We start from the raw sequence: 26759 nt of genomic DNA on the forward strand, positions 1-26759 counted from the left end.
ATACTGAAGGTAGCGAAAATCAAAATAATTTATTTCTTTTAAAAAAATTTAAAAATGAACCCAGAAATTTGACAGGTGTCAAAAATTTTTAGATTTGTTTTTAATAAATTGATTTAAAAAAAAAAACAAAAATGCACATGTGGGAAATTCAAAAAAGTATAAGTGCAATTTTTTTTTAATTTGTTTTAAAAAAAATGATAAGGAAACATAAAACGAAAGAAAAAAAAACAGAATTTTTTTAATGTAAATTAATCAGCACATAATTAAAAATAATATTATTCAAGCCTTTGATACTTTTATATTTATAATTATTGTATATAATCATAATTATTTTTTAACGATTTATAAATTTGAATCAAAATTTTTTTATTTATAAATTACACAACAGAATTTTTATTGCTGAATTATTTAGTTGTTTTCATGTATAGAAAATATGATTTTAAATGATTCATAAATCTTCACGTATGTAACAAGCAGCATTTAAAAAATTTAATAGTATATTAAAACGTTATAAATTATTTTATATTGTATTTTCTAATCAAGGCCGCAATTTTTTTCTATTAATACTTATATATCTTAGATTTTTTTTCCATCTATTCATAGTGTAAAAAATTATTCATATTAATGAGTGTGAATGTAATTGACAAGTGGCAATTTTTTTAAATTTTTGAATAAATAAATAAAATGTAAGTAAAATAAAAATAAAAAATGCGTATGTAGATCAATGAAAAATCAGTAAGAGCATTTTTTGAAATTTCATTATTTTAATTAATTGATTTATTTAAAATTTATAAACTGTCTGATGTCTGCTATATTCACACTCATTCATATTATTATAATTATTAATTTTATTATTATTATTATTAATATAATACAATTTGTATACCATAATATTTTTGTTCTAAAATCCTTTCATCCATTTATATTTTCTATGTTTTTAAATTATCTACATCATAGCTTGTTTACTGTATATTATTATTATGACTATTATATATATAATTGTTATTATTATTATTATTATTATTATTATTATTTGTCTTACTTTTCTAATACTCATCAGCAATTTACATTTCTTTTGTATGTATTCTCTTTTATATATAATTGTTTTACGTTACATTTATTTTATTACTCTCTTTGTCTATATTTTTTTACGAGTGTGAATGTAGCAGACATCAAACAAATTTTAAATTATAAATAAATAAGATATATAATTTAAAAAATATTTATAAAAAATGCACTTATAAATTTCAAAATTTTTTACAAATTTTATTTTATTAATAATTTAAAATTTGTCTGGGGTCTGCTACATTCACTCATATTTTTTCTTATAACATTTTACGTACTTATATTGACTTCGTAAAATTAAATTTAAATATTCAAATTTATTTACAATCATTTTTATAAAATATTCATCTTTTGAATTAATAATTAAATTAAAAAAAAAACAACTTAAATTTATATGTATACTGATACTAATTATAAAATATACACATATATATAAATATTTACTGACTATAATTGAAGGTAATTTTATCATAAAAATTGACACCTACGTAATCGTTCTTATTTTGTAATGATGTAATAACATTTGAATAATTATCTCATTAATTTTATGTATTTTAATAAATTTTATTTGTTTTATTAAAAATAACAATAACGATTTTTTCATATAAATATATATCGTCATATCTGATCAATAAATATACTTTTAGATGACGAATTATATTTATTATCCTATTATTGTGTTTTTAAAAATATGTTTGTTACAGTAAACATTTTTTTTATTGTTATGATGATTTGTATTTTTCCTTTGTTTTAAATTTTCACAATACAAACAAAAAAAAAACAACTTTCTTACCTACTATTGGTAATTCACTTTTTTTTTCTTTATCACATTTTACTATCTACCGCAAAGTGTATCAGTAATTTGTTACTAACCAAAGTTACTTGTTAAATTTATCGTATTGTTATTAAAATACCTCTTATGAGGCGAAAGGTAATTATTATTTTATTAATTAAATATTAAATTAATAATCTATTTATTAATTTTCATTGTCTAAATTATTATTTTTCAAAATTACAATACTTCCATCTTAGTGGTAATTATTTATTTATAAATTACTCTCATATATTTTTATTGAATGTTTGTTCAATTTATGACATAAATTCGTTTTTATTTTTTGTTAAAAAAATTATAAATTGATATTTTTATTATAATAAATAAATTCTTATTGTCATATATTTTTAAAAGTATTATGTAACTGCAATAGTACATAACCTATTCATACATTATTAAAGAATTTCCAATAATTTATATCCAAATATTGTGTAATAAATAATGATTGTAAATGTATCAGATTTAAAGCAATTTATTAATTTTAAACAAAAAATTAATGAAATTTATAATAATGCGCGTACTGATTTTTTAATTATCCTGCGCATTTTTTAATTTTTATTCTAATTACATTTAGTTTATTATTAAAAAAATTCATATAGTTGCCAATTTTCAGCTGCAGTTACATTCATAATAAAAAATCATTATTTAATTTTTTTAAATTCAAAATTTTATAAATTTATTGTGCACGCGAAGAAACAAAAGTATTTTGTATGTAAAGAAAACGTCACCCATTTTGAATAAGCGGCTAAAAGTTCTAATTATTGACTCTGTTAGAATTTAAAAAATTATAATTTATTGATCATGTTTACACTTTAAAAATTAGCGGAGTGAACGCTGATCAAAAATAGAGTTAACAGTTTTTGTGCTGTTTAATATTTTTTATAATTTTCAACAGCGAACTGTCTGACTTCATATATTTTATAAAAAATACTCTGACTAATTACGATACTGAAGTTAGCCGACGTCTAATAATTTTTGGATTTTTTTTAAAATGATAAATTATAAAAAAAAAAAAAAATATATTTAATAAAATTGCATATATAGTTTTTTTGATTTTCTACATGTACATATTTTTTATTTTTATTTTATTTAAATTGATTTGTTGAAAATAAAAATCTGAAAATTTTTAACTGTCTGTTAAATTCAAAATCATTAATAATTGAGATTTTTTATAGAATCAGAAACTTAGTCTCGAACTACTTACCGTAGACAGTTTCAATAATTAGATCTTTTACTTTACTGAATTTAATTTAATTTTTTTTAAGCAATTAGTGATATCGATTTATTTATTTTTCAGATTCATGGGTGTTTGGAGTAACATAAAACGAAATCTTGTTTCAGTAATAGTTCCGACTGTTTGCGGTCTTTTAATTTTCGCAGATTGGAATCATACACGTTTGTGGAAAGAACAAGTCGCTAAAGAAAATTCACAAATCCAAAATCAACAATGATTAAATTTATTAAAAATATGCCTCCAGCACAATGGGAACTGATAAAAGACATCCCACTTTTTATTTCGCCAATTGTTTTTGGTTACTGCGTTGGTTCGTTCCTTCAGAGACATGAAGACAACAGAATGTCAAGATTTCGTGATAAATCGGCGCTATATGGCAGAGAAATGAAACCAGGTGAACCACCATCTTGGCCATGAATTTAAATTTACTCATTTAAATACTAACGTTGAAAATCAATTAATTAAAAATGTAGAAAAACATCATTTTAAATTCAAAATACAATTAAAATATTAATAAAACTTAAAATTAATGATAATTATTTATAGTACGTAGAAAATATTATTTATTTCGTATACATAAATATTACAAATCCTTTTTTCTTATTTTTTTAAATTACAAACTGAATAATTTTAGTTTTTAAACAAAATATTTACATACTTTAAGAATATTCTCAGACTGCCCCACTTTTTAAAAAGATGAAATTTCTTTCTACAGTCAAAACTGTATTAGAATTTTATTAATTAATTAAAAAAAATTGAAACTAATTAAAAAGAAGACAACGTAGTTGTAATTTTACTGAAATATAGAATTTTTTAAAAAACTACTCACAATTGACATCAATTAGGAGTTGAGGGCGTTCTCAGACAATGCCCCCACGTTTTAAAAATATTCAAAGATCTTAAATTATGAACAGTATGAAAGTTTTATTAATTAATTTAAAAAAAATTAAAGCATTAATTGAAAAAGAGACAATTTCGCTGAGATAGATTTTTAAAAAAATTACTTACAGTTGACATCAATTAGGAGTTGAATGAAATTTGGTAAATAAATTTTAGCCTGAACAATTTGACATTCAAAATTATAATGTTGACATGATTTTACTAAAATTTATTTACCAAATTTCGTTTAACTCCTAATTGATGTCAACTATAAATAATTTTTTAAAAAATCTTTCGCGTTGAATATTGTAATTGCGTTGTCCTTTTTTCAATTAAAGTTTAAACTTTTTTAAAATTAATTATCAAAACTCTAATATGATCATTACTATTGAGTCATTGAATATTTTTAAAAAGTGGGGAAGGGCCTGAGAATGGCCTTAAGCAAAATTTGTTGGATAAATTTCAGCCTAAAAAATTAAAAAATTCTAATTATAAAATTAACATAAAAATTTCACTGATATTTTCCAAATTTCGTTCAACTCCCAGTTGACATCAATTGAGTAATTTTTTTTATCTTTACCTTGGCAAAATTTCTACGACGTCCTTTTTCAATCAAGATTGAAATTTTTAAAAAGCGGGGAGAGAAGATTGTCTAAAAATGGCCTTAAAAAAAATTATCGAAATATACTAAACTTTTTATCTTTACAACTTTTTTTCCCTGTTTGATTCGAATTAAATTTCAAATGACTGCTATAATTTTCTTTATCACTAAAATTTTCATTCGACATTTTCTTGGCTGTTTGTAAATTATAAGCCTGTCTTTTTTTCTGTAGCCACTCATTAGATTCTTCATTCCACGATATCGGACGATTTTTTGGTAGACTTTTATCTTTTTTGACTCTCAAACTTTTAGATTTTTTACCATCTTCCAGATCTAAATATGAATATCTTCGATTACTATTATTATCAACAACATTATTATTATTTGTAGTTGACTTGACATCAATTAAACCGTAATCTTGAAATTTAGTATTCCTATCATAAGAATTAATGATACTGTCACTTATACGTTTCAACATTTTCTCATCTTCATAATTACTTTCCGGTATTTTATCATTCATTATTCTCGAATGACGTTCGCTGGACGATCGTGTAAGAATGTAGGGTTTTTTAAATATTTCCGGATCAAATTTTCTCGACGTTATGACTAACGACGAATCACCAACATCAGCCGAAAGAGTTGAATCCAAATCATCGTACGTAATTTTCGGTTTTCTTTTACTTCTGCAGCTACTGTACGCACTTATAGGTAACGTATTTCTACTCATTGAATTTAATGACCCATTTTCTAATCTCGATACTTGTGACTGCGATCCAAGACTTGCAGTAGCGAGAGAACTCCGCGAATTCGGTGGATTCTTCATGTTTTTGTCATCAGAAAAATTAATTCCCGCGGCCAATGACCCGGTCTTCAAATTAGTTCGCGCAACAAATTCTTTATTAATGTGTTCGTTTAAAATTTTATCTGATTGCTGATAAGATTCTAAACTTTCCGTTGAACTCAACTGTCTACTCGCTCCACTTTTAGATGAATAAGTTTTCGATAGCTCAGAAAATTTATTTTCGATATCAGCGAAATCGATAAAATCAATTTGTGATTTTCGTTTCAAATATAAATCTGCGTGTTTCAATTTATCTTTGAGTAATCGCTCGAGAATTCTCAATTCTTTTTCTTTTTTAAAAAGTAATCTCTCTCTGTCATATAGTATGACTTCTTTATCTTTAATGGCAGCTTCTCTTGCACGCAACTGCTCCAATCTCTTCATCCAATTTATTTCAAATATTTCTTCAGTGACAGCTTCTGGACGTTTTGTCGTTGTGGTACAGCCGTTTTTATTTCCATGACAACACAATTCGTCGAGACAATTTTCCGGTGTTTCTCCACGTTCGTCAATTGACATTAAACTGCTTGTCCTAATTGGCGGTTTAGGTAACAAATATTTACTATGACTATTATTTTGCTTGGGTAATAATTTTAATGTCACATACTCCGCTGTTTCAAATCGTTCGCGGTACTTTTGATACTGCGGTTTTTTGTAAGTCGAACATGAATAAGGAACCTCATAAATCGGCTCGTCGATTACGTTATATATATTATTATATTTATTTTTATCATCTTGTTTTATCAGTAACTTATTGTCCAAAGATTTTAATTTTTTATTTCTTAAACAGGAAAGTGGCACATCGTAAATAACTTCTTGATCACAAGTTTTTTCTTCTTTACTATTTTTTTTCTCTGCACAATCAATTGCAGCAGGTAAATTAACATCAGGTTCGACACAGGATTTAATTTTATCTTCAATATTTTTATCACTACTGTCTGTAATACCCTCGGAATTTTTAAACATTTCTTTTTTATTTTTCATTTTTGAAACTTTCACATCATCAATTAAATTATCATCATTTTTAAACTCGCGATTTAAAATCGGCACAATAAATGCCTCGGATCTGAACATTTTGCTGATACTTTAAATGTCTCACATTCACAATAAAATAGACAATTTTTAAATTATTTTATGATTGAGTTCGTATATTTATTGGAGACACGTTTTTTTTTTATTATTCTTGTATTTGAAGAAAATGTTTTTGTAATAGTCGCGGTAAATGTTTAACAATTTGTGAATTACTAACAGAAAAGACGTTTAAAAGCGTTACATTCTCACATTGTGTCGAGAGAATTCTAACCGGCGTCTTGTTGTAACGGTCGAAATCGCGGAGGGTACCAAGGACCTTAACTAAAGTAACAACAATGCTGACTAAGACTAAGATATGCTTACTTTTTAAGTAGAGGGGCAAAGAAAACATCTTGGATTGGGGTCCGGTGGCAGGTTGAGGAGAAGCAGGTATAGAATTACCTGTTCGCAAGATCGTTTTGTGGGTTTAAATATATATATACATGTATACATTGAATGTATGTGTAAGGGACAAGATTTTTTTTATTTAAAATCGCGTACAAAGAGAAATCTTCTACTATATAGGAAGTTGTTAAAAATAATCAACACTAACCCGTTATAATTAATTGAAAAAATTTTACTATTTGTTTTTTTTTTAAATTTATTTCTAATGAAAAAAAAAAAATATGAATTATTATAAGTAATTTTTTTTTGCTGAAAAGATTTATGTAACTAGAAATATATGAGAAAAACGATTTAGATAAATGTTTTTTTTTAAAGTAAAAATTTTTTTTTTTTAAGATAATTAATTTATTTATATGGATAAATAATAAATTATTTTGATGATTTGATTATTATTAAGAATTTCTCACTGAGCCTTTGACAATTTTCACATCATCGATTGGTCGATCGTTTTTATCAGTTTCTACGAGGCCTATTCGCTTAACTATCGCCATGCCCGAATGTACCCTTCCTGCAAAATGGAAATATTAAATATCAGTTGATTTATTTTCAGATAATTTTGAGTTTCCAAGTTATAAATGTTATAAAATTAAGATCACAATGAATTTTATTTCATTAAAATAATTCTTTTTTTTATTGTCTATAAGCCAATTATTTTTAAATAATGTTAATGTTGAAGGTGATAATTATTTGAAAAACCATAATTTTAATTGAATTTTTTTTTTTTATGCACTGTAAAAAAATGGAAATAAACTCTGAGTGGTTATGGATTTTATTGATTCGGATTCATTCGAAATTATTTTAAATTTCATAAAAAGACTTTAATATAAACTCATGTTCTTTATGTTGGAATCTGAAATCTTTATTGTGTTTTTTTATTTATTTATTTGCGACATTAATTATTATTAGCACACTAAAAAATCGGGAGTAATTATGGATTTTATTCCAATCTAAACTCACTCTGTCACTCGGAGTTCTGAAGTTTTAAAAAAATCACTCCGTATACGGAGCTGTCCAGATAAATATTTTAAAAATTAATGAATTAATTAATGAATGAATGAATTACCAAAGATTGCATGCTTGCCATCAAGCCATTGAGTCGGCGCTAACGTTATGAAAAATTGTGATCCATTAGTATTGGGACCAGAATTAGCCATTGAAAGTATTCCTGCACCTAAAATAAATTACAACTTTGTCAATTACAATTCAAATTGTCTGTTATCAGTATCAATAACACTAACTTATAAATTTAATTATACCTGTATGTTTTAAATCATCATGAATCTCGTCATCAAAACACTCTCCATAAATTGACACTCCGCCTTTTCCAGTTCCCGTAGGATCACCTCCTTGTATCATAAAATCTCTAATAACCCGATGAAATTTAGTTCCATTATAATATCCCCTTCTTACAAGTTCTGCAAAATTTCTACAAGTATTTGGCGCGTGTTTCCAATATAATTCAATACCGATTTCGCCCATGCTAAAAATATAAACAATACATTTAGGACATACATTATTGGTAATTGAGGTTATTAATTGTTTATAAATAATAAAATTTTATATTTTACTTACGTTGTTTCTACAAAGACGAAAGGTGGTTGCCAATGTTTGTCAGGAATACCAGAAATATTTGTTAAGGCCATTTTTTAAATTAATTATTTGTTACTTTCTTTGAATTGTATTCTAAAAGTTTTTGTTTACAACTCAATGTGCACGTGTGTATTTCATAAATACAGTACTTTATTACTTTCAAAGACTAAAATTTCAAATGAAACTTACCATTACTAGAAAACGGCAAGAAAACTTCGTACTGCGCTAATAGATAGCGCCTCGTGATGTTTTTTTTTCAATGGCGACTTAATCTGTCAAATTCTTGTCAACGACCGAAGTCGGCGTGTTTTTTTTTATATTTTAAATATTTCTGTCATATTCTACCACCATTTTATTTTGATTTATGATTTTTAATTTTTCTCCCATTTCTAACAAATTATTTTTCAAATATTTAAATGTACCGCGCAAGTAACGTGAATAATTAATAAATTATTAATGAAAATGAAAAATGTCGAGTATACTTTTAGTCTTATTAATGTAATTATTGACACAAGTAAGTTTTAATAAAATTATTAAATTTAAATTCTGAAATTTCGCGCCAAGATGGCGCTACTGCGCATTTCTGCATTCAACGTTCAAATTTTTGATAAAGTGGGGGTAGGAGAATCGAATCGCACATCGATTGCTTTGTATCGAGTGGCGGTCCAATAGCAACAGTCAGTATCATAGACAACGGCAGTAGTAGTCCAGATCTTTCTTTACGTTTAAATTGAAACACAGTATTGCAGTTAATTCGCGGAATTATCCATAAAATTTATTGCTCATAGTAATTGTTTAATTAAAATGTGTAGTGTTTGTAAAATTTAAATTGTGCAAAGTGTCTGTGGTGTCGTTAAGTATTGAGTGTTCAGTGGTAGTGTAAAGTGTTGCGAATTGCTGATGCTGATAACTTCCAAGTTCCTGAGCCCAATCATCTGGCATCGTCTGGTGAGAAATAGCAGTTAAGTGACGTTTTTTTAGCTGCAATACATTTGGAGCAATTTAATTCAAATCTCCAAGTGTATAAGGACACCCTTCTGCATATTGTTTCCTCACCAAGGTTTGTTCAAACACTCAAGTGTTTTTTTTTTTTTAATTTTTTAAATATTTTTCTATCGTATCTGCCGCCATTTTATTTTGACGTATGATTTTTAGTTTTCTCTAATTTATGAAAATTTATTTTTCAAAAATTTAAATATACTGCTGAGAGTTTTAATTCCTGTCCTGTTTAGAGAAAAAAGGCTTTTATCTTTTCTTTTATGAAAAAAAAACAAATATAGTGGATAGTATATAATATACATATTATTATTCAACAATGTACTTTGAGTATATAATCTATATGATTTATTTCAGAATTATAATATTTCTTATCGCTATTAATCACAATAACTTATTTGAAAATTATTTTAAATAAGACAATTTCTCTTTTATCCACTTTTCTTCTTGCTTTATCCCTGAATATTCATACCAACCATTATGCAATTGACTTGTCAATAATCCAGCTAGCGAGTAATGTGAGAAGTAACTATCATTTCGTCGGCATAATATAGGACTGCCCAATAAACCTCGTTGTGTATCCTAATAATAATTTATGTTGATGATATTATTATATTAGTTATGGTGATGACAATATGTAACAAAGAAGGAGAAAATCAAGTAATATATGAAAGATCAGTCCACTCGTTCGGAGTATGTAAAACGTTCCACTAAGGGACTACGAATAGTCTTTTTAAAAATTCGAAATTTGTCGTAGTCTTGTCGGACCCTGATCTTTATTGATATTAATTAATATTGGTTGCAAACTTACATATGATTTGAGATTCAATTTGTCAAGAGTACCGAAGAAATTTGCATTGGCATTAAATTCAACGAATACATTTTTGTTTGAATGATACAAGTAATCGTATGTCTTATTGTATCTACCAAACAGCTCAGAACGAGTCATGATTATTTCCTGAATTTTTTTGGGTGTATAACTACTGGTTTCGTCATCTTCCATAAATATTAGATGCACACATTCTTGTTCAACGTTTGCATCATAAATATCATTCAATGACAGTGATTGCGAAATATCCATTGGCCTCACAGAATCTATTGGATGTTCAAAAGACATTATGACAATGCCTGGAACAGTATCTTTACCGATCCACTTTATGTTCTGTTCATTACCTATGATCATTGTAATATAAAGTAATTTAAAATATTGTTGCACTGAAGTAAAAATATATTTATACATTAGGAAATTGACTTACTATATCCAAATTTTGTCAATCTATGCGAAAGATGGCTTTCAATTGACGTTATTTTATACAACTCATTTTTATTTAAAAATGCAACAGTGAAATCGCTCTTCCAGCTGAAAACTCCAGTTGCGTAGGATTCGTAACTGAATTGAAATTAGTACAAAAATAATTAAAGTTAAACAATAATAATATTTTATATGTTCAAAAAGATGCAAAAGTAAGACGAGACCAATGGCGATACATTCTCTAATAGTAGGGCAATAATTATTTCTTTTGGTATATAAAAAAAAATGACAAGTATGATAATAATTTAGCTTTTTTTATTGTACACACGAGTGCTAATGAAATTTAGTGTTAGTGAGTATTTTTGAATTACGATTTTACGATTTTTATACTTCGCAATTTTGAAAACAGTTTCCGCGTCACTTATGACAAGGGTTTAAACGCATATAGATGTAAGAACATCATTTTAAACCTTTCAATGTTCCGCGATTCAATTTTAGAGCTTCCCACCTGTTGCTTTATGATTGACTGTACTACTATCGAGGTTTCACAGTCTTTTTCAAATTTTATTTTCTTTCACGTTATTATTGATTGTGGTACATCTTTTATCATTTTTTCAAATTCATATATTTTTACGCCTTTCAAAAATTTTAATTTAAAACGTTACAATTTTATAACTAAATTCGGTACTTAAACTTTTGAAATCCTTTAGCTGTACCACTTTTGGTCTCGTTACCCGACAAATAAGTTTTTTTTTTTTTTTAAATTAATTAAAAATGTTTGAAAGTAATTAATCAATTAAAAATGACCATCTTAAATAGAATGATACTAACGGTTGAGAACATTGTTCAGCGGTGACAAGTGCGTTTGGATGAATCAATATGCCCAAACACCGGTAAACCCATATTTCAGATGAAACTTGTTGATATATCGGTAAAACCCATTCAATATTGTTCTCTTCCAGCCATTTTTTCCACATATAAGTTTTTTGTGGAGTTTTGATTGTTGAAGACAGTACATCAGTTTCTCTCTCGCTACAAATGATAATTATACTTTATAAATTTTTTTTATATATATTAGTATTTCATCGCATATTAGAAAAATGAAATCTTTTATTGAAAGTCGTTGAGTCTAAATTGATGAGTTTAGAATACTATGAAATCAATTCAAAAGACTTAAAAAAAAAAAAAAACAGGAATTCAACAAAAATTCATATTTACCAAAATTAAAGAACATATCATTATATACTGCGAGAAAAAATAACTTTTAAAAATATAATAGAAATTTTAAGATGACAATTTTAAACATCGTATTTGAAACAATAGCAAACCAGGGTTAAATTTAACAGAATGTTTGTTATTCAAACGTGTTAAATTAACATGAAAATTGTAGTTAGTATTAACTACGCAATATTAAAAGTCACCATAAAGGTGTATTAAAAATCGGTTCAATTAACAGCGATATTCAATAAAGCATTTTATCAATTATTTTTCATAATGTGAGTCTATAGTTATCTCTAAAGTATAGTTTCGTATAAGTGTAGCACATAAGATATGATTATTTAGCTTGGGGGTACGCGTATGACTTGACTTTGTTTATTACGGCTTTTAAACGCAATATATATTTTTATGAACATAAGTAAATGCGTCTTAACTTCTTTTGTTCAATTTAAAAACAGATCATTGACATTCAGCCATTTTGTAAAAATAACATTAAAAATAATTATTTTATATACAAATGACCCAAGTAAAGTAAGATGTCGAGTCGTTAATTCTTCAAAAATATTTTTTCTAGATTATTTATAAAATCAAAATACATATTTTTGCGATTTTTTTTTGTACTTAGTGAAGCTTCAGAAGATTTTTTTTTTCGCTCAGAAAATTTCGAAAATGCGTACGTTAGAATTAAACATTTTTCAAGAAACTATATTTAGTTGCAAACTCTTTTATCACGAAAGAAAGTAGTCTACATTTTTTTAAATCATAAAGTTATAAAAAATAAAACTATATTCAAAATTCAATATAATATTTACAAAAACAACTGACATATTGATCACTTTTCGTAATAGTATAAATTAAAGCTATTCAGTAAATGTAATATGTATTCAAAAATTACCTTTTTTCATTCAAATCAGAAAGTGATGCAAATAAAAAAATCATTATAAATACTACACACGATGCTAATAATAATCTTGAAAAATTAGACTTATTTATTGACTCCAGGGCAGTATATTTTGTCATCTTCTTATTTTAAATTTATTTATTTATTTTTATATATACTAAAAAAGTTTAAAACTTCACAATTTACACTTAAAGAGTGGTACTAATCAGCGTTAGTTAAACTACCTGTTATCAGACGATTAAGTTTGAAATAGGTTTGTCATTAACAATTGTATAAATGCTATTGTTGTGACGCTTTTTATTTTAACGAAGAATATACTGTAATCACTTAAGAACCTCCCACTCTTAGCTACAAAAATATGTAAGCATATACGCCATCGTAATAAAGTAATTAGACATAGCATTTTCACATATTCGGATTGTGATCCACGGATGTTTTGTTTTTTATTTATATAGTGTAAAAAATTTGCGGAGTGTACGCGGAATGTCCGCAGTAATTTTAAGCGGGCTGTTTATTTATTTAATCCCCTCGGAGTGAAATTCACGAAGGAGAGTTCATTTATAAATATTAAAATTTCGAATCGGAGTAAACGTGGAATAAAATCCAGATCCCTCTGAAATCACTACGCTGAAAAGACAAACTCCCTTTTTACTCCTTATATGAAGGGATTTTTTAAAGAACTTTGAACTCTGAGTGAATTCAAATTTAAATAAAATCCGTAATCACTACAAATTTACCTACGATTTTTTAGGATAGAATAAATAGCGATATAAAATACAGATAATTTTATTTAATTGAAAGTTATGTACAAAACAATGTGTCATTATTATTAATTTTTCATTGGTAGATAAATTTTAATATCAAAAATTACCACGAGCTTTTATACATTAGCTCAAAATGCATAACAATGTCGCGTACAATTTTTGATTCTTGTATTTGATTACATATTTAATAGGATTTTTTTTTTTTTTTCATACACTAATACATTTTTATTAATGTCCTTTCATATATTATTATTATTATTATTATTATTATTATTATTATTATTATTATTATTATTATTATTATTATTATTATTATTATTATTATTATTATTATTTATGACAAATTCATTAAAAAACAATTATTTTTTTTACACAAACAATCATATTTTTTTTTTTCATGTCTTTGTCTGTAATGAAATATTTGTAGAAATCGAACACTTCTTAAATCATTCGCGAAGAAAAGTAGTTTATTGTTGTCTATTATAAATAATATCATTAAAAATAATCAGGTAAAGAAAATTTTCTAAGAATTATACACTGCTTATTAAAATAATTAAAATTAAATTATCAATTAATCAAACAACTATAACTGTCAGTTGGAAAAATTTTTGTTTACCCAATGACGTATCAAAATATTGATATCTACTCTATTAATAATGTGAGCTACACAGAAAAAAGGATTTCTTGGCATGAAATTTTTTGCATTATGAATTGAAAACGAAAATTTTCGGGTGGAAAAGAAATTCCTTGTGTTAATAAATTTTTTTTAGTCGTAAGAAAATTTTTGTTTCTAATTCATAGTGAAAAATTTTTCTTGTGGCAAGAATCAATTTTTTCTGTGTATACAATACAAAAAATTCAAATTAGTTACAAATTATAAAAACTATTGGCATGAAAAATGAAAACTATAAGAAGATAAGTAGATACTTCAAACACATAATTGTTACAAAGTCTATCACAAAATTTCTCTAACACGTTGCATTTCACAAACAACAGTAAGAAGAACCACGCAGCTTTATGTATGTAGGTGTTTGGTAAATCGTAAAGGTTGCATAGGTCATTAGCATGTAAACTTGGCAGGTTAAGAAGAATTTTGGTAGTCATAATAACAATAAACAAATTCTGAAAATAATAAAAAATAATAATTCTTCTGTTTAGTGATGATTAAAAAATATATCTATATAATTATGATAATTACTAATGTTAGAAGAGAGATATCCTTCGCAATGTTGGTATCAATCGGAGATTGATTAACATTTTCTTCGCGGGTAAAGAAGACTGCACGTATTCGTTGATAAAAGTCTACAGGAACATCAGGTATAGAATATATGGTTTTATGCGTGTGTAAGAATTCCTGTAACTGTAACATTAAATTTTTACATTAATATTTAAATTCTTGCGTACGAAATGTATGTAAAAAGTAATATTGAATGTATTACAGCTTCTCCAATTCGGGCACTCTTGTTCACTTTTTTTTCCAATATCTCGTCTACAGTGTTTTTAATGCTATGGATCTAGAAATTTAAAAATAGCATAATTTTTTATTTGATAATAGCTTCAATTTAATATTATTACTCAGTTATTTGGATTTTGTAATCATATACGGAGCAAAACGGATTTCAAAGCTTAGTTACGTGGAGAATAATGGACTTGGATATTCCAAGACGATAAATTATAAAAAAAAAAATATTTGAAAAAATTGCACCTACGGTTTTTTGAATTTTCTAAATGTGCATATTTTTAGTTTTTTTTTTTTGTATTAATAGATTTGCTTAAAAAAAATTCAAAAATTTTTGACTGCCTGTCAATTTGAGGATCAAGAAAGTTTTACTTGTAAATCAGTAATATTTTACTTTTGCTAAAAGTAAAAGCCATCGGATTCCTTAGGATTTCGATTACTTTCTACAAAGTAATACCAGCTTACTTTTTTTCCATGTATACGGAAATTAGCAAGCAAATGTAAATTTGTTTTTGTCAAAGTAAAAGTATTATTACTTAGAACAGTAATATATTTAATAAGATTTTTATTATCATGAAAGCACTCAATATTCTAAAGTACGCAGATTATTTAATTTTCGAAGAATTAACATCGTTTAATCCAACCTTGTAAATAACTAATAAGAAGTAAGGGTATTAAAATGAAGTAATCAAGTAATGTATCGAGGTGTGAATAAATAATATTTAAGTATTACCTGATCTTCTACAATGTGAAAATAAATTGCACGACAAATAAAGAAGCTTATTAATAGGAAAAAATCTAGGAGTTCTAGGTTAGCTTTACCACTGCATCTACCTCGAGTATAGTATGCTTTGATTGTGTAAGTTGCAAATAATGACAGTTTTGTTATCAAATGCATGGATGCTATTAAAAGTGAATTTTCGTAAATGTCCGCAGTTGCATTCCAATGCTTACATATTTTTATGTTGACTGCATTGAGCTCATTAACAGTGGAGGTGATTGATTCTTCACAAGCTTGTTTTTTATCTGGTCTAGTTGACTTCATTTTATCAATTTTGCGATCAATCTTTTCGATTTCGTCTGCTAATCTTAGTAATTTTTTTGTAGTAAAGATTAAAGCTTGTGTATATGTTATCACAATATACAAATTAAAGTAAACCGATACATCCCAGAATGGATTTATAATCGATGTTAAACTGAATACTCCAGATAAAAATGTAATCAACAGAAATATTTTGTCACTCAAATCCTTGGAAAATAAATATCCGTCGAGTTTATCAGTCGAAGATCTTCCTAAACTTCTTATGATGTACATGTAGTCTGCTACAAGAGGATGAGTTCTGCTTCTCTTATAATCCTTCATCACTGCAGAGAAAGCACCCATGTTATATGATATCACACAGATCGTTAATAGTATTTGTATATGAAAGTTGTCATTTTTATAGTATTTGAATTGAGAATATTCGAGCAGTATGGAGAGATTATAGGCGCTACTGAATAAATAGAATATCGGATAGAAGATCATTTTGATTTTTATTGTTCGACGTTATTCCTTTCACTTTTTAATTCAAAAAATTGAAGCAATATACTGAGCTTATTACACCGAAATCAGTTTAGTGAAGACTTGTTTAAATATGTTTCAATTACGATACTAGATCAATTAGTTTTGTTCGCTGCTTCACGATGGAAGACTACGACGAACTAAATTAGAAGAATGAAAATGGTCAAGCGTACGTTAGTGACGCGCTTTACTGAATGCACTTATGATAGTAATATTGACTGCTACGATTGATGAAAATATAGTGGTACCAAAAAAGAACACTTTACGCTACCAGCACAAGAAGTACTGGTCTATTATTAAGCGCGCGTAAATTGAAATTATATTAATCGCGTTTGGACGATCATGTTATTTTGAACGTTGCGAGGAATTTTTATCCATAAACATGGGATGGAAAAACAAATAAATTTGATTAGTTTACTCTTATTGTTAATACGATATTTGACGATAAAGATATGATTTTTTTTTTTTTGATAAATCTCAAATTTTTCAAATTAATGTTATTATCAATGAATGAATAAAACGATTTTGAACCAAGGGATAAAATTTCTTTGAAAATTTTTTCTTGATCCAAGTGATATTTCTTATTTGACTTAAATAAAAAACGATTTTAATTGCGAAATTATATTTTCTCGGGTGTAACAATAACTTAATCAAAAGCAGTAAAACTTATTAATACCCCTCTCTTCTCAGATCTCGAAGTTATTGTTAAAGATTTTTTAACAATATTGTAAATCACTGATTTTAATTTACTATTCTTTAACTATCTCTTTATTTCTAAATAAATCGGGGTTTTATACTATTGTTAATAATAAATTCAAGTAACCAGTTCATTTCACCTCCAACAGGTGTCTGTTCAACCCGTTCATAATTCTTAGCATAATTATAAGTTATAAGTAAGTTTGTGACACGCCAAATTTTAAAGTAATAGCTTATTCTAAACAACTGTAAGTCTCTTTCAACTTGTTTTCTTATGTATTAGTTATGACATGTCAATTCAAATTTTATAATATATGTTCTTATGTTGACACTCAGCACTGAATAACGTGGTTCCGGTTACCTCAATAAATGGCTAAAGTGCGTTGACTCAAAATAAGGGATTAAATAGCATGCTGTGTACGTCATCTTAAACGGAATGCGTAATATATCAGTAGTTTCAAAAATTTTAGGTGATTTTGGTTATAATATAATAAAGGCTAGAAACAATTTATAAATCCAAAAAGATATCAATTTTTATTATAATTTGGTTCATAAAAACATTAATTACAAGGAAACAATTTTTAAAAATTCGCAAAATGTTTAAAAAATTAAGCTTGTTTTTGAATTCATATTTGATTGCTAAAAAAAATATCATGTCATAATTTATTTTGTATCTACCAGTCATAAATATTAAAATAAAAATCATAATTTATGATACAACTTTGAGAATTTTAACAAATTACAGAGTTAATAGTCAATCAAACCATCCACGATTATGATACAATAAAACAATGTCTCGTAGCTTGTTACAAAATACATCATTTCCAGAATTTTCGAGAATTTTTATGAGGTTTTTAATAGTTTCATCCTTTTTTTCAAAATCCAAAGTGACTATTTGAGATATCGTAACACAATGTGGAAAATGTAATCGTGCATCCTGACGATATTGATTAGTGAAGCTTTCTTTTGAGTATAATTCAGTATCAACACCGAATAAAGTTAATCTATTGTTGAGAGTCTCATAATATAGATCAAGAAGTTCATCATAGTGATTATGAAAAACTTGTTGAGTAGTACTAGTGGTAAGAAAGAGTGCAAGCTCACGTAGTGGGCTAGTAAATGTGTGTAATTGAAAATCAACAAATTTGACATCATCAGGAATACTTTTATCTGGGCACTGATGAAATAGTATATTTAAAGTTGTAAAATCTCCATGAACTATTGAAGACCATGGTTCGGGCGGTGTAGATGTCCGATGATCGGCTTCCAGCTTATATAATTTCTGACACGAATCAATATATTTTTCAATCATTGAGTCAGTTGCTATTAGTTTGAATATATTTTCGATGACCCCGATCCAATCTTCAGGATGTTTTACCTTCAGTGGAGTAGATTCTTTCTTCACAATCTTGAATCCTTCTGGGTTTTTGTGTTTCATAGCTATTCCAATAGAATGAAATTTAGCCATAGCTTGTATTGCTAATTTTGAATGATCAAGATCTGCGCCAGTTTTTCGATCGACTTTGTAGTAACCTTGAGTTCTTAAATTTTCCAATACGATAAATGTATTATCATCTTCATGCAAATTGACTTCCGCATTGGGATTTAATTTTGAACCATAATAAACTGGAGTGAATTTGAGTACTTCACTCTCACTTACACCACTATCAATTTCAAATCTTTTATAAGCTGGCAATATTGTTTCATACATAGAAATTTCTTTTTTGAATAACGAATTAAGTTCACATACTTCTCGAAAACCTTCAATCATTGGTAGCATTTTAACGATTATAGAAATATTATCATTTTGATCAGTGTCTTTTTTTTTATTATCTTTTAAATCAACACTGATGATTTTGCTTTGATAATTCTCACCAGCTGATAACTCATCGGTCTTATAACTTTTAATACTTAATTCACTACCAATGACTTCATTTAAAAATGATTGTAAACTCTTTATACGTTTTTCCCACATCATTGAAAATTAAACAATATCTTAATTGAAAATAGTCTTCTTTTAAAATGTAATACTTATATATCAAATATTGATAGTTTATGAATTATAAGTGTTGTTAGTGAACACAGAATAGTGACGAAACTGAGTTAAGATAAGTCACTCAACTACTTTCATATGTCCTCGTTAGCATACATTTTTCGCGCGCAGGCGCAGACGTGTCATTTTTGACTTATTCTTAGCCAATCACAATTCGAGGAGTTTGGCCTCGTATATTTTTCATATCTATTATATTATAAGGATAGTTATGAATTAATTTCATTATTACGGCTAGAAACTTTATACATAATGATATTTTTATTAGACATAAAACGCTATTCAAGGTCTACAATATAAATGATGATGTTTGCGGTGTAAAAATTTTTTGCATCAAATATCATAAATACTAGATGATTTAGTCTGGGGTTTTAGAAAAATAAAAAAAACAGCAAAACAACTGTAAGTCTCTTTTAACTTGTTTTCTTATGTATTAGCTATGACATATCAATTCAAATTTTATAATATATGTTCTTATGTTGAGACTCAGCACTGAATAACGTGGTTCCGGTCACCTCAATAAATGGCTAAAGTGCGTTGACTCAAAATAAGGGATTAAATAGCAGGCTGAGTACGTCATCTTAAACGGAATGCATAATATATCAGTAGTTTCAAAAATTTTAGGTGATTTTGGTTATAACATAATAAAGGCTAGAAACAATTTATAAATGCAAAAAGATATCAATTTTTATTATAATTTGGTTCATAAAAACATTAATTACAAGGAAACAATTTTTAAAAATTCGCAAAATGTTTAAAAAATCAAGCTTGTTTTTGAATTCATATTTGATTGCTAAAAAAAATATCATGTCATAATTTATTTTGTATCTACCAGTCATAAATATTAAAATAAAAATCATAATTTATGATACAACTTTGAGAATTTTAACAAATTACAAAGTTAATAGTCAATCAAACCATCCACTATTATGATACAACAAAATAACGTCTCGTAACCTTTCGCGATATTCATCCTTTAGAGGAGAATTTATGAGAAGATTCGGGAGATCTCCAACATCTTTATTGTTTATGTCAAAATCCAAAGTGAGTATTTTAGGTACCGTAATAAAATATGAAAAATATGATCGTACATCATAGCGATATTGAGTAATAAAGCTTTCTTTTGAGTATAATTCAGTATCAACACCAAATAAAGTTAATCTATTCATGAGAGTCTCATAATATAGATCACGAAGCTCATCATAGTGATTATGAAAAACTTTTTGAGTAGTACAGGTCATAAGAAAGCAAGCAAGCTCACGCATTGGGCTAGTAAATGTGTGGTTTTGAAAGTCGACAAATTTGACATCATCAGGAATAGTTTTATTTGAGTACCGATGAAATAGTATATTTAAAGTTGTAAAATCTCCATGAATTATTGAAGACCATGGTTCGGACGACACATATTCCTGATTATTCAATTCCAGCGCATATAATTTCTGACACGAATCATAATAATTTTGAATCATTGGGTCACTTGCTATTAGTTGGAATATATATTTGATGACCGCGACCCAATTTTGAGGATATTTTGGGGTCGCTGGTGTACATTTTTTCTTCAGAAGCTCGAATCCTTCTGGGTTTTTGTGTTTCATAGCTATTCCAATAGAATGAAATTTAGCCATAGCTTGTATTGCTAATTTTGAATGATCAAGATCTGCGCCAGTTTTCCGATCGATTTTATAATAACCTTGAGTTCTTAAATTTTCCAATACAATAAATGTATTATCATCTTCATGCCATTTGCCTCCAGCATTGGGATTTAATTTTCCACCATAATAAAGTGGAGCGAATTCGAGTACTTCACTTTCATTAAAACCACTATCAATTTCAAATCTTTTATACGCTGGCAATATTGTTTTATACATAAAAATTTCTTTATCGAATAACAAATAAAGGTCACTTATTTCTAGATAATCTTTATTCATTGGTACCATTTTAACGATTATATAAAGATTATCATTTTGATCAATGTCTTTCTTCTTAGTAATTTTTACAACAGCACTGATAATTTTGCTTTGATAATTCTCACCAGCTAATAACTCATTGGGGTCATAACTTTCGATATTTAATTCACCACTAATGACTTCAGTTAAAAATGATCGTAAACTCTTTATACGTTTTTCCCACATCATTGAAAATTAAACAATCTCTTAATTGAAAATAGTCTTCTTTTAAAATGTAATACTTGTGTATCAAATACTGATAGTTTATGAATTATAAGTGTTGTTAGTGAACACAGAATAGTGGTGAAACTAAATTAAAATAAGTCACTCAACTACTTTTATATATCCTCGTTAGCGTACATTTTTCGCGCGCAGGGGCAGACGTGTCATTTTTCACTTATTCTTAGCCAATCAAATTTCGAATAGTTTGGCTTTACATATTTTTCATGTCTTTTATATTATAAGGATGTTTCGAGTTCTTAGCCAATCAAATTTCGAATAGTTTGGCTTTACATATTTTTCATGTCTTTTATATTATAAGGATGTTTCGAGTTCTTAGCCAATCAAATTTCGAATAGTTTGACTTTACATATTTTTCATATCTTCTGTATTATAAGGATGTTTCGAGTTCTTAGCCAATCACGTTACGAATAATTTGAATTTATATATTTTTAATGTCTTTTATATTATACGAATAGTTATGGATTGATTTCATTATTACGGCTAGAAACTTTGTGCATAATGATATTTTCATTAAATAGAAATATAGGATAAATATTTAAAAATATGCTTCACCAATAATATTTGATATTATTTACAATGACAATAGCACATTATCACTAATTGCCTTAAACTAAATAACTGAGTTTAATTCATATAGAAAAATCTAGTTTTAATTCAAAAAGATTCTTAGAAGTAGAAATATCTAGAACTATATTGTGATGCACTTTGAAACTTTTCGGATAAGCGGAAATTTCCGGAAAAACTACTTATAATAAAACCCATTGTTATAAATTTGAAAACTTTTCTACGAATTTATTCGTTTATATATTATCTTATAATTATATCGGCCTTAAGACAAATTCCCTGAAAGCCGCCTTTAATTCGTACACAACTGATAGATTTTCAGATAACATATTTGTCTGGTATGAGCGTTAAGCTCAGAATTTGAGGATCTTAAAGTACGGGTTCTTTTGTGTCCACTACTAAATATAAGACTATTATTCAAAGTAAATGTACAAACATTTGGCCAAAATCTATTAAACGCATTACGGTTCATTTTGACTTTCATTATTTTTTCGTGAAAAAGCAAAATTTAATTAATACTGACTATCCTCTAGATATTTTTGTTAACTGGCACTAAATATAAGTTTTCATGCATGTACTTAAAATGAATATGTGTGATGACAATCAATTGGACAATCAAATGCTACCCTACAGTTGATGGCAAATTAACTGAAACTGTTTTTCCTTAACTTAATACATCAATAGTTGCGCAATGAAACTGGTTATCTAGGAACACTTTCCGTCCGATAGTAGATACAGCTGTTGGTATAAAAGACAGCTCGTTGTTAATCGGACTGGGAGATTGTATGAACTGATAGATACAATACGAAGAAGAAATACTATAAAATATCTTCGTTATCAAACACCACTAATTTGTAGAAAAGAATTTAGTACACAAGCATAGACATCAAATAGACACGTGCATTCAACGAAATGAATGAATGTCCGATTTAAAAAAAGCGCGTCGGTGAATATTCAAAATTTTAGGAAAGCGATACAACAATAGGTTACACAATCTATTAAAACACTTAGAAATATTTTTTTTATTTTTATATTTGTACCCAAATAAAGAAAATAAAATATAAATAATTTTGTAATTATCATGATTTACGGCGATAGCTTAATCTAAATCTTTGGTTTAGATATTTTAAACCGTCTAAAATAATTTACCCTATTAAAAATGCAATATAAAATCATGATTTTTGTACGCATGTATAAATGATAAAACTAAATGAATAATGTGAGTAATTTATTTTATCAGTTTCTTAATATTATATTTTTTAGGAACGTAGATGTTTTAAGCATGAAGCCATTAATTGAGTGCCACAATAAATACCAATATGTATATCATTTTTTTTAACGCGGTTTTTACAACGTTCTTATAAACTACTTCGTACAGTCAACTACTTTTACATGATAGTCCAACCACAAGATGGTCAATTATTCAATTAAAAATACATTCATCAACAGTTAATAAATGGAATTATTTGGAAGATGATTATAGTTAATTTATAATTTTAATTAATTAATTAATTAATTAACTTATTATCATTTGGTACAGGAACAACATAGTAGAAAAATTTATAAAAGCAATTAACAAAATAGTCTATAATAGTATACTGTGTGACAAGGGATGAAACAAAACGATTTCAGACCAGAGTGAAGGCTGACATCACCCACAGTCTGAAATCGTGTTTCATACAGAGTTATACACTAGATTTTTCGTGACTACCGGCATTGGAACTTAAAGTTTCAGTGTCAGCAGTCAGTCAGAAACAAGTTAATTTAAGACCAATGGTATCATCAACTATTAGCGTAAGCGTAAATTGTCATTTGCAATTTACAATTAAGCAGAAACTATAAATACTATTTATTATTGACACTAATTTTTATAAAACTTAATCACAGTCAGAACTGTCATTTAAGTGAATAAAATTAATGGTCTGAAATTACTATTAAACAAATGACAAGTATCAGAGTTTAAATTGCGAAAGCCTACAGTCAGCGGGCAGAAATATTATTTGTTTGTTCCCAAGGAATGAAACAAGTTTGTTTCTGCCCGCTGACAAGCATTCACAATTAACGCGTTTGCTCATATTCATTCGCGGCATTGGGCTGAAATTAGCTTCTTCCGTCTAGCTGCAGGAACAATGAAACCTTGTTTCGATGCCGCTATCATGAATTAGTCTATTACACACCAAGGAAGTAAAGTAGGACATTACAACCCCCGAGTGTAATTGACCACGTGGATTGGATCGTCCTACCTTCTTCGGTGGTGCTTACACAATTTTTCACCAGATCTGTACCTGAAAGTTTAAATTTTTGCTTCTGCTTGTGAGAAGAATAGCGCATGCGTTAATTTTTATTATGTATGTTCTCGTAAAAGAAAAAAACGACTTTCTTTCCTCGAAACAGGGCAGGAATTTAAACTTTCAGCGCAGATATGATAAAAAATAATTTCATTACTAAAAAAAAAGTATACTTAATAAATGAATTATTAATTTATGAAGAATATTATAATTTCGTTGAAAATTTATAATTTAATTTTCAATATGAATAATTTTTGTAAATAATCTTTTTTAACTTTTCGTTGTTTAGTGATATTTTTTTTATATAATTCTGAATTATAATGATTTATGAAAGGTACTTTTATAGTTGATCCCGTCTAATATATACAAATATATAGTTATGTTATAGGTGGTAACATGAACATAATTACGCATGATTTTCATTTTATTATTATTATTAGTATCATTATTATTACTGTCATTGTAACAATAAAAAATCAAATCTTTTCATAAGTTTAAAATATATACCACGTAGGGAAGAAGCATTTTATGTTATGACTTGCAGAATCAAATTTTATTATGATTTCAAAAATCACAATCGAGTCGTTTTATTGCCAATTTTTATTTAAATTAACACTATACTTAACGATATACTTATATCAGAATTATTTACTCACATCTTTTATATATTCAATACATTAGGGTTTAAAAATATTTTTAAACCCTAAAAAATTTTAAACCCTAAAAATATTTTTAAACCCTAAAAAAAAAGTAACTTAATAAATAAGATATGTAAGCCGATCATTTCTAATAATCGTTTCATTTTTTGAAGCTTAGTAATAAAAATTTCTTACAGTTTACTTATTACGAATTTCAGTTTTTAAAAAAAGTACATATCAGTACGTAACAATTTTACGCATTCGGGAATATATATAGTATATATATTAGTGTGGTTGTTAAAAATTAAATTTTCTCAGACGTCTCATAAAAAGCTTCTTTTCAGTGAAAAAATACATAGGGAATTTGGTTTTTTCTTTTTAAGTAAAAAGAACACGTGCCTCAGAACGATCAAAGTTCATTTTTCGTTACAACCGCGGTTTTTTTGGAATATCTCATGAAATATGCAGATTAAAGGAAAAAATCATAGAAACAATTTTGTAGGAAATTAAATTCCTGACAAAAAAGGTCATGTTCCTTTTTTTTATAAAATGTATATTTACGAAGATATTTAAAAAAAACTTTAAATTTTATCAATAGAGCATTTTAAGAATTACGAATGTTAAAAATAACGTTTTTTCTTAAATATAGACAACTTCGCAACTCGTAGCATATCAATCATTAATGCTTATGACAGTTTTTATACACTTAGAAAAATGTTATTTTCAATATTTGTAATCCTTAAAACGCCCAATTCATATTCATAAGATCTAAAAAAAAGTTTTTTTGAAATATCTTCGCAAGTACACATTTTATAAAAAACGTAAATATGACCTTTTTTGTCAAGAATTGAATTTCTCACAAAATTGTTCCTATAACTTTTTTCTCTAATCGGCATATTTCATGAGATATTAAAAAAAAATGCGATTGTATCAAAAAATAAACTTTGATCGTTTTGGGGCACGTGTTTTTTTTACTTAAAAAGAAAAAACCAAATCCCCCATGTATTTTTTCAGTAACAAGAAACTTTTTATAGGACGTCCGAGAAAATTTAATTTTTAACAACTACCCTAATATATATATGTAATTAGAAACTACCGTATTTCAATTATTTGCTTTTTTAAAATGCATTAAATGCATATTTAATAAATATTTTTTGATAGGTTTCTTTATGCTAATACTTATTACTAATTATTATAATTATAATACACATCTAATTATGCATCCGAATGATTGTTCAATTAAATAATATCGAACATATTTTTAAAAAGTATTATTAACAAGTTGGTGCATATCCAAGATTTTTTCTTTGAAGAAAAAGTGATATTTCACGGAAAGTCGGACGAGTATTTTCGTCTCGTCTCCAACATTCTAACATTAAATCATAAATGTCTTTGCTGGATGTTTTTGGTTTAGGTAAATATTCAAATAGTACACGTACTTTTGTGTCATTGTCATTCCTACCATTATGGCAATTGACATTATCGGTGTGCCATTGTTCAAGGTTTTCAACAACTTCTTCGTCGGTTAGATCCTCGTAAGGCACATGCCGGCCGAGATTCAAAATTTCCCAAAGTGTAACCGCAAATGCCCAAACGTCGCTTTTAGTCGTGTATTTTCTCTGTACAAAATTTGAGGAATTAAATTGTATTATTAATTAACAAGTA

General features: G+C 26.9%; 6 protein-coding genes across 6 annotated transcripts in view; all 6 read right to left on the reverse strand.

Moving 5' to 3' along the window:
• Nucleotides 1–7179: 7179 nt before the first annotated feature.
• On the reverse strand, nt 7180–8574 carry LOC103577601 (peptidyl-prolyl cis-trans isomerase-like 1). The gene is made up of 4 exons (XM_008558316.3): nt 8501–8574; nt 8185–8408; nt 7992–8099; nt 7180–7436 (listed from the first exon to the last, which is right to left on the reverse strand). Exons 1-4 carry the CDS (start codon nt 8569–8571, stop codon nt 7321–7323), a joined length of 519 nt encoding a protein of 172 aa, XP_008556538.1. The 5' UTR covers nt 8572–8574; the 3' UTR covers nt 7180–7320.
• A 1224-nt stretch (nt 8575–9798) lies between these two features.
• Nucleotides 9799–13170, reverse strand: LOC103577603 (uncharacterized). Its single transcript, XM_008558317.2, has 5 exons — nt 12880–13170; nt 11598–11798; nt 10771–10904; nt 10326–10687; nt 9799–10096 (listed from the first exon to the last, which is right to left on the reverse strand). The coding sequence occupies exons 1-5, from the start codon at nt 13002–13004 to the stop codon at nt 9920–9922; spliced, it is 999 nt and encodes a 332-aa protein (XP_008556539.1). The 5' UTR covers nt 13005–13170; the 3' UTR covers nt 9799–9919.
• Nucleotides 13171–13927: 757 nt separating this feature from the next.
• Nucleotides 13928–16889, reverse strand: LOC103577604 (uncharacterized). The gene is made up of 4 exons (XM_008558318.3): nt 15842–16889; nt 15089–15163; nt 14848–15009; nt 13928–14771 (listed from the first exon to the last, which is right to left on the reverse strand). Exons 1-4 carry the CDS (start codon nt 16631–16633, stop codon nt 14517–14519), a joined length of 1284 nt encoding a protein of 427 aa, XP_008556540.1. The 5' UTR covers nt 16634–16889; the 3' UTR covers nt 13928–14516.
• A 1142-nt stretch (nt 16890–18031) lies between these two features.
• LOC103577605 (uncharacterized) lies at nt 18032–20143 on the reverse strand. The gene has a single exon (NM_001414828.1). It carries the CDS (start codon nt 19341–19343, stop codon nt 18120–18122), a length of 1224 nt encoding a protein of 407 aa, NP_001401757.1. The 5' UTR covers nt 19344–20143; the 3' UTR covers nt 18032–18119.
• Nucleotides 20144–20235: 92 nt separating this feature from the next.
• Nucleotides 20236–21700, reverse strand: LOC103577607 (uncharacterized). Its single transcript, NM_001414827.1, is given in 1 exon segment — nt 20236–21700. A coding segment is annotated over 1 exon segment (1227 nt). The 5' UTR covers nt 21551–21700; the 3' UTR covers nt 20236–20323.
• Nucleotides 21701–23360: 1660 nt separating this feature from the next.
• The window catches only part of LOC103577608 (discoidin domain-containing receptor 2), a 39832-nt gene continuing 36433 nt past the window's right edge, over nt 23361–26759 (reverse strand). Inside the window, exon 23 of the mRNA XM_053740022.1 lies at nt 23361–26713. Within this exon, the coding sequence (XP_053595997.1) occupies nt 26369–26713 (345 nt within the window). The 3' untranslated portion in view covers nt 23361–26368. The remainder of the gene's footprint in view (nt 26714–26759) is intronic.

This window comes from Microplitis demolitor, chromosome 6 (genome assembly GCF_026212275.2).
Source record: "Microplitis demolitor isolate Queensland-Clemson2020A chromosome 6, iyMicDemo2.1a, whole genome shotgun sequence".
Classification (NCBI taxonomy): Eukaryota; Metazoa; Arthropoda; class Insecta; order Hymenoptera; family Braconidae; genus Microplitis; species Microplitis demolitor.

What these genes read in the sequence shown, in the direction of transcription:
- LOC103577605 (NM_001414828.1), bottom strand. Translation starts at nt 19,343, where the DNA reads ATGATGTGGGAAAAACGTATAAAGAGTTTACAATCATTTTTAAATGAA.
- LOC103577603 (XM_008558317.2), bottom strand. Translation starts at nt 13,004, where the DNA reads ATGACAAAATATACTGCCCTGGAGTCAATAAATAAGTCTAATTTTTCA. An exon ending in ATTGACAAAATTTGGATATA is followed by an intron (nt 10,688 to 10,770) that starts GTAAGTCAATTT and finishes CAATGATCATAG; the next exon opens with GTAATGAACAGAACATAAAG. An exon ending in AATTGAATCTCAAATCATAT is followed by an intron (nt 10,097 to 10,325) that starts GTAAGTTTGCAA and finishes AATTATTATTAG; the next exon opens with GATACACAACGAGGTTTATT.
- LOC103577604 (XM_008558318.3), bottom strand. Translation starts at nt 16,633, where the DNA reads ATGATCTTCTATCCGATATTCTATTTATTCAGTAGCGCCTATAATCTC. An exon ending in TTCACATTGTAGAAGATCAG is followed by an intron (nt 15,164 to 15,841) that starts GTAATACTTAAA and finishes TTAAATTTCTAG; the next exon opens with ATCCATAGCATTAAAAACAC. An exon ending in ATATCTCTCTTCTAACATTA is followed by an intron (nt 14,772 to 14,847) that starts GTAATTATCATA and finishes TATTATTTTCAG; the next exon opens with AATTTGTTTATTGTTATTAT.
- LOC103577601 (XM_008558316.3), bottom strand. Translation starts at nt 8,571, where the DNA reads ATGGCCTTAACAAATATTTCTGGTATTCCTGACAAACATTGGCAACCA. An exon ending in TTCGTCTTTGTAGAAACAAC is followed by an intron (nt 8,409 to 8,500) that starts GTAAGTAAAATA and finishes TTATATTTTTAG; the next exon opens with CATGGGCGAAATCGGTATTG. An exon ending in TGATGATTTAAAACATACAG is followed by an intron (nt 8,100 to 8,184) that starts GTATAATTAAAT and finishes AATTTATTTTAG; the next exon opens with GTGCAGGAATACTTTCAATG.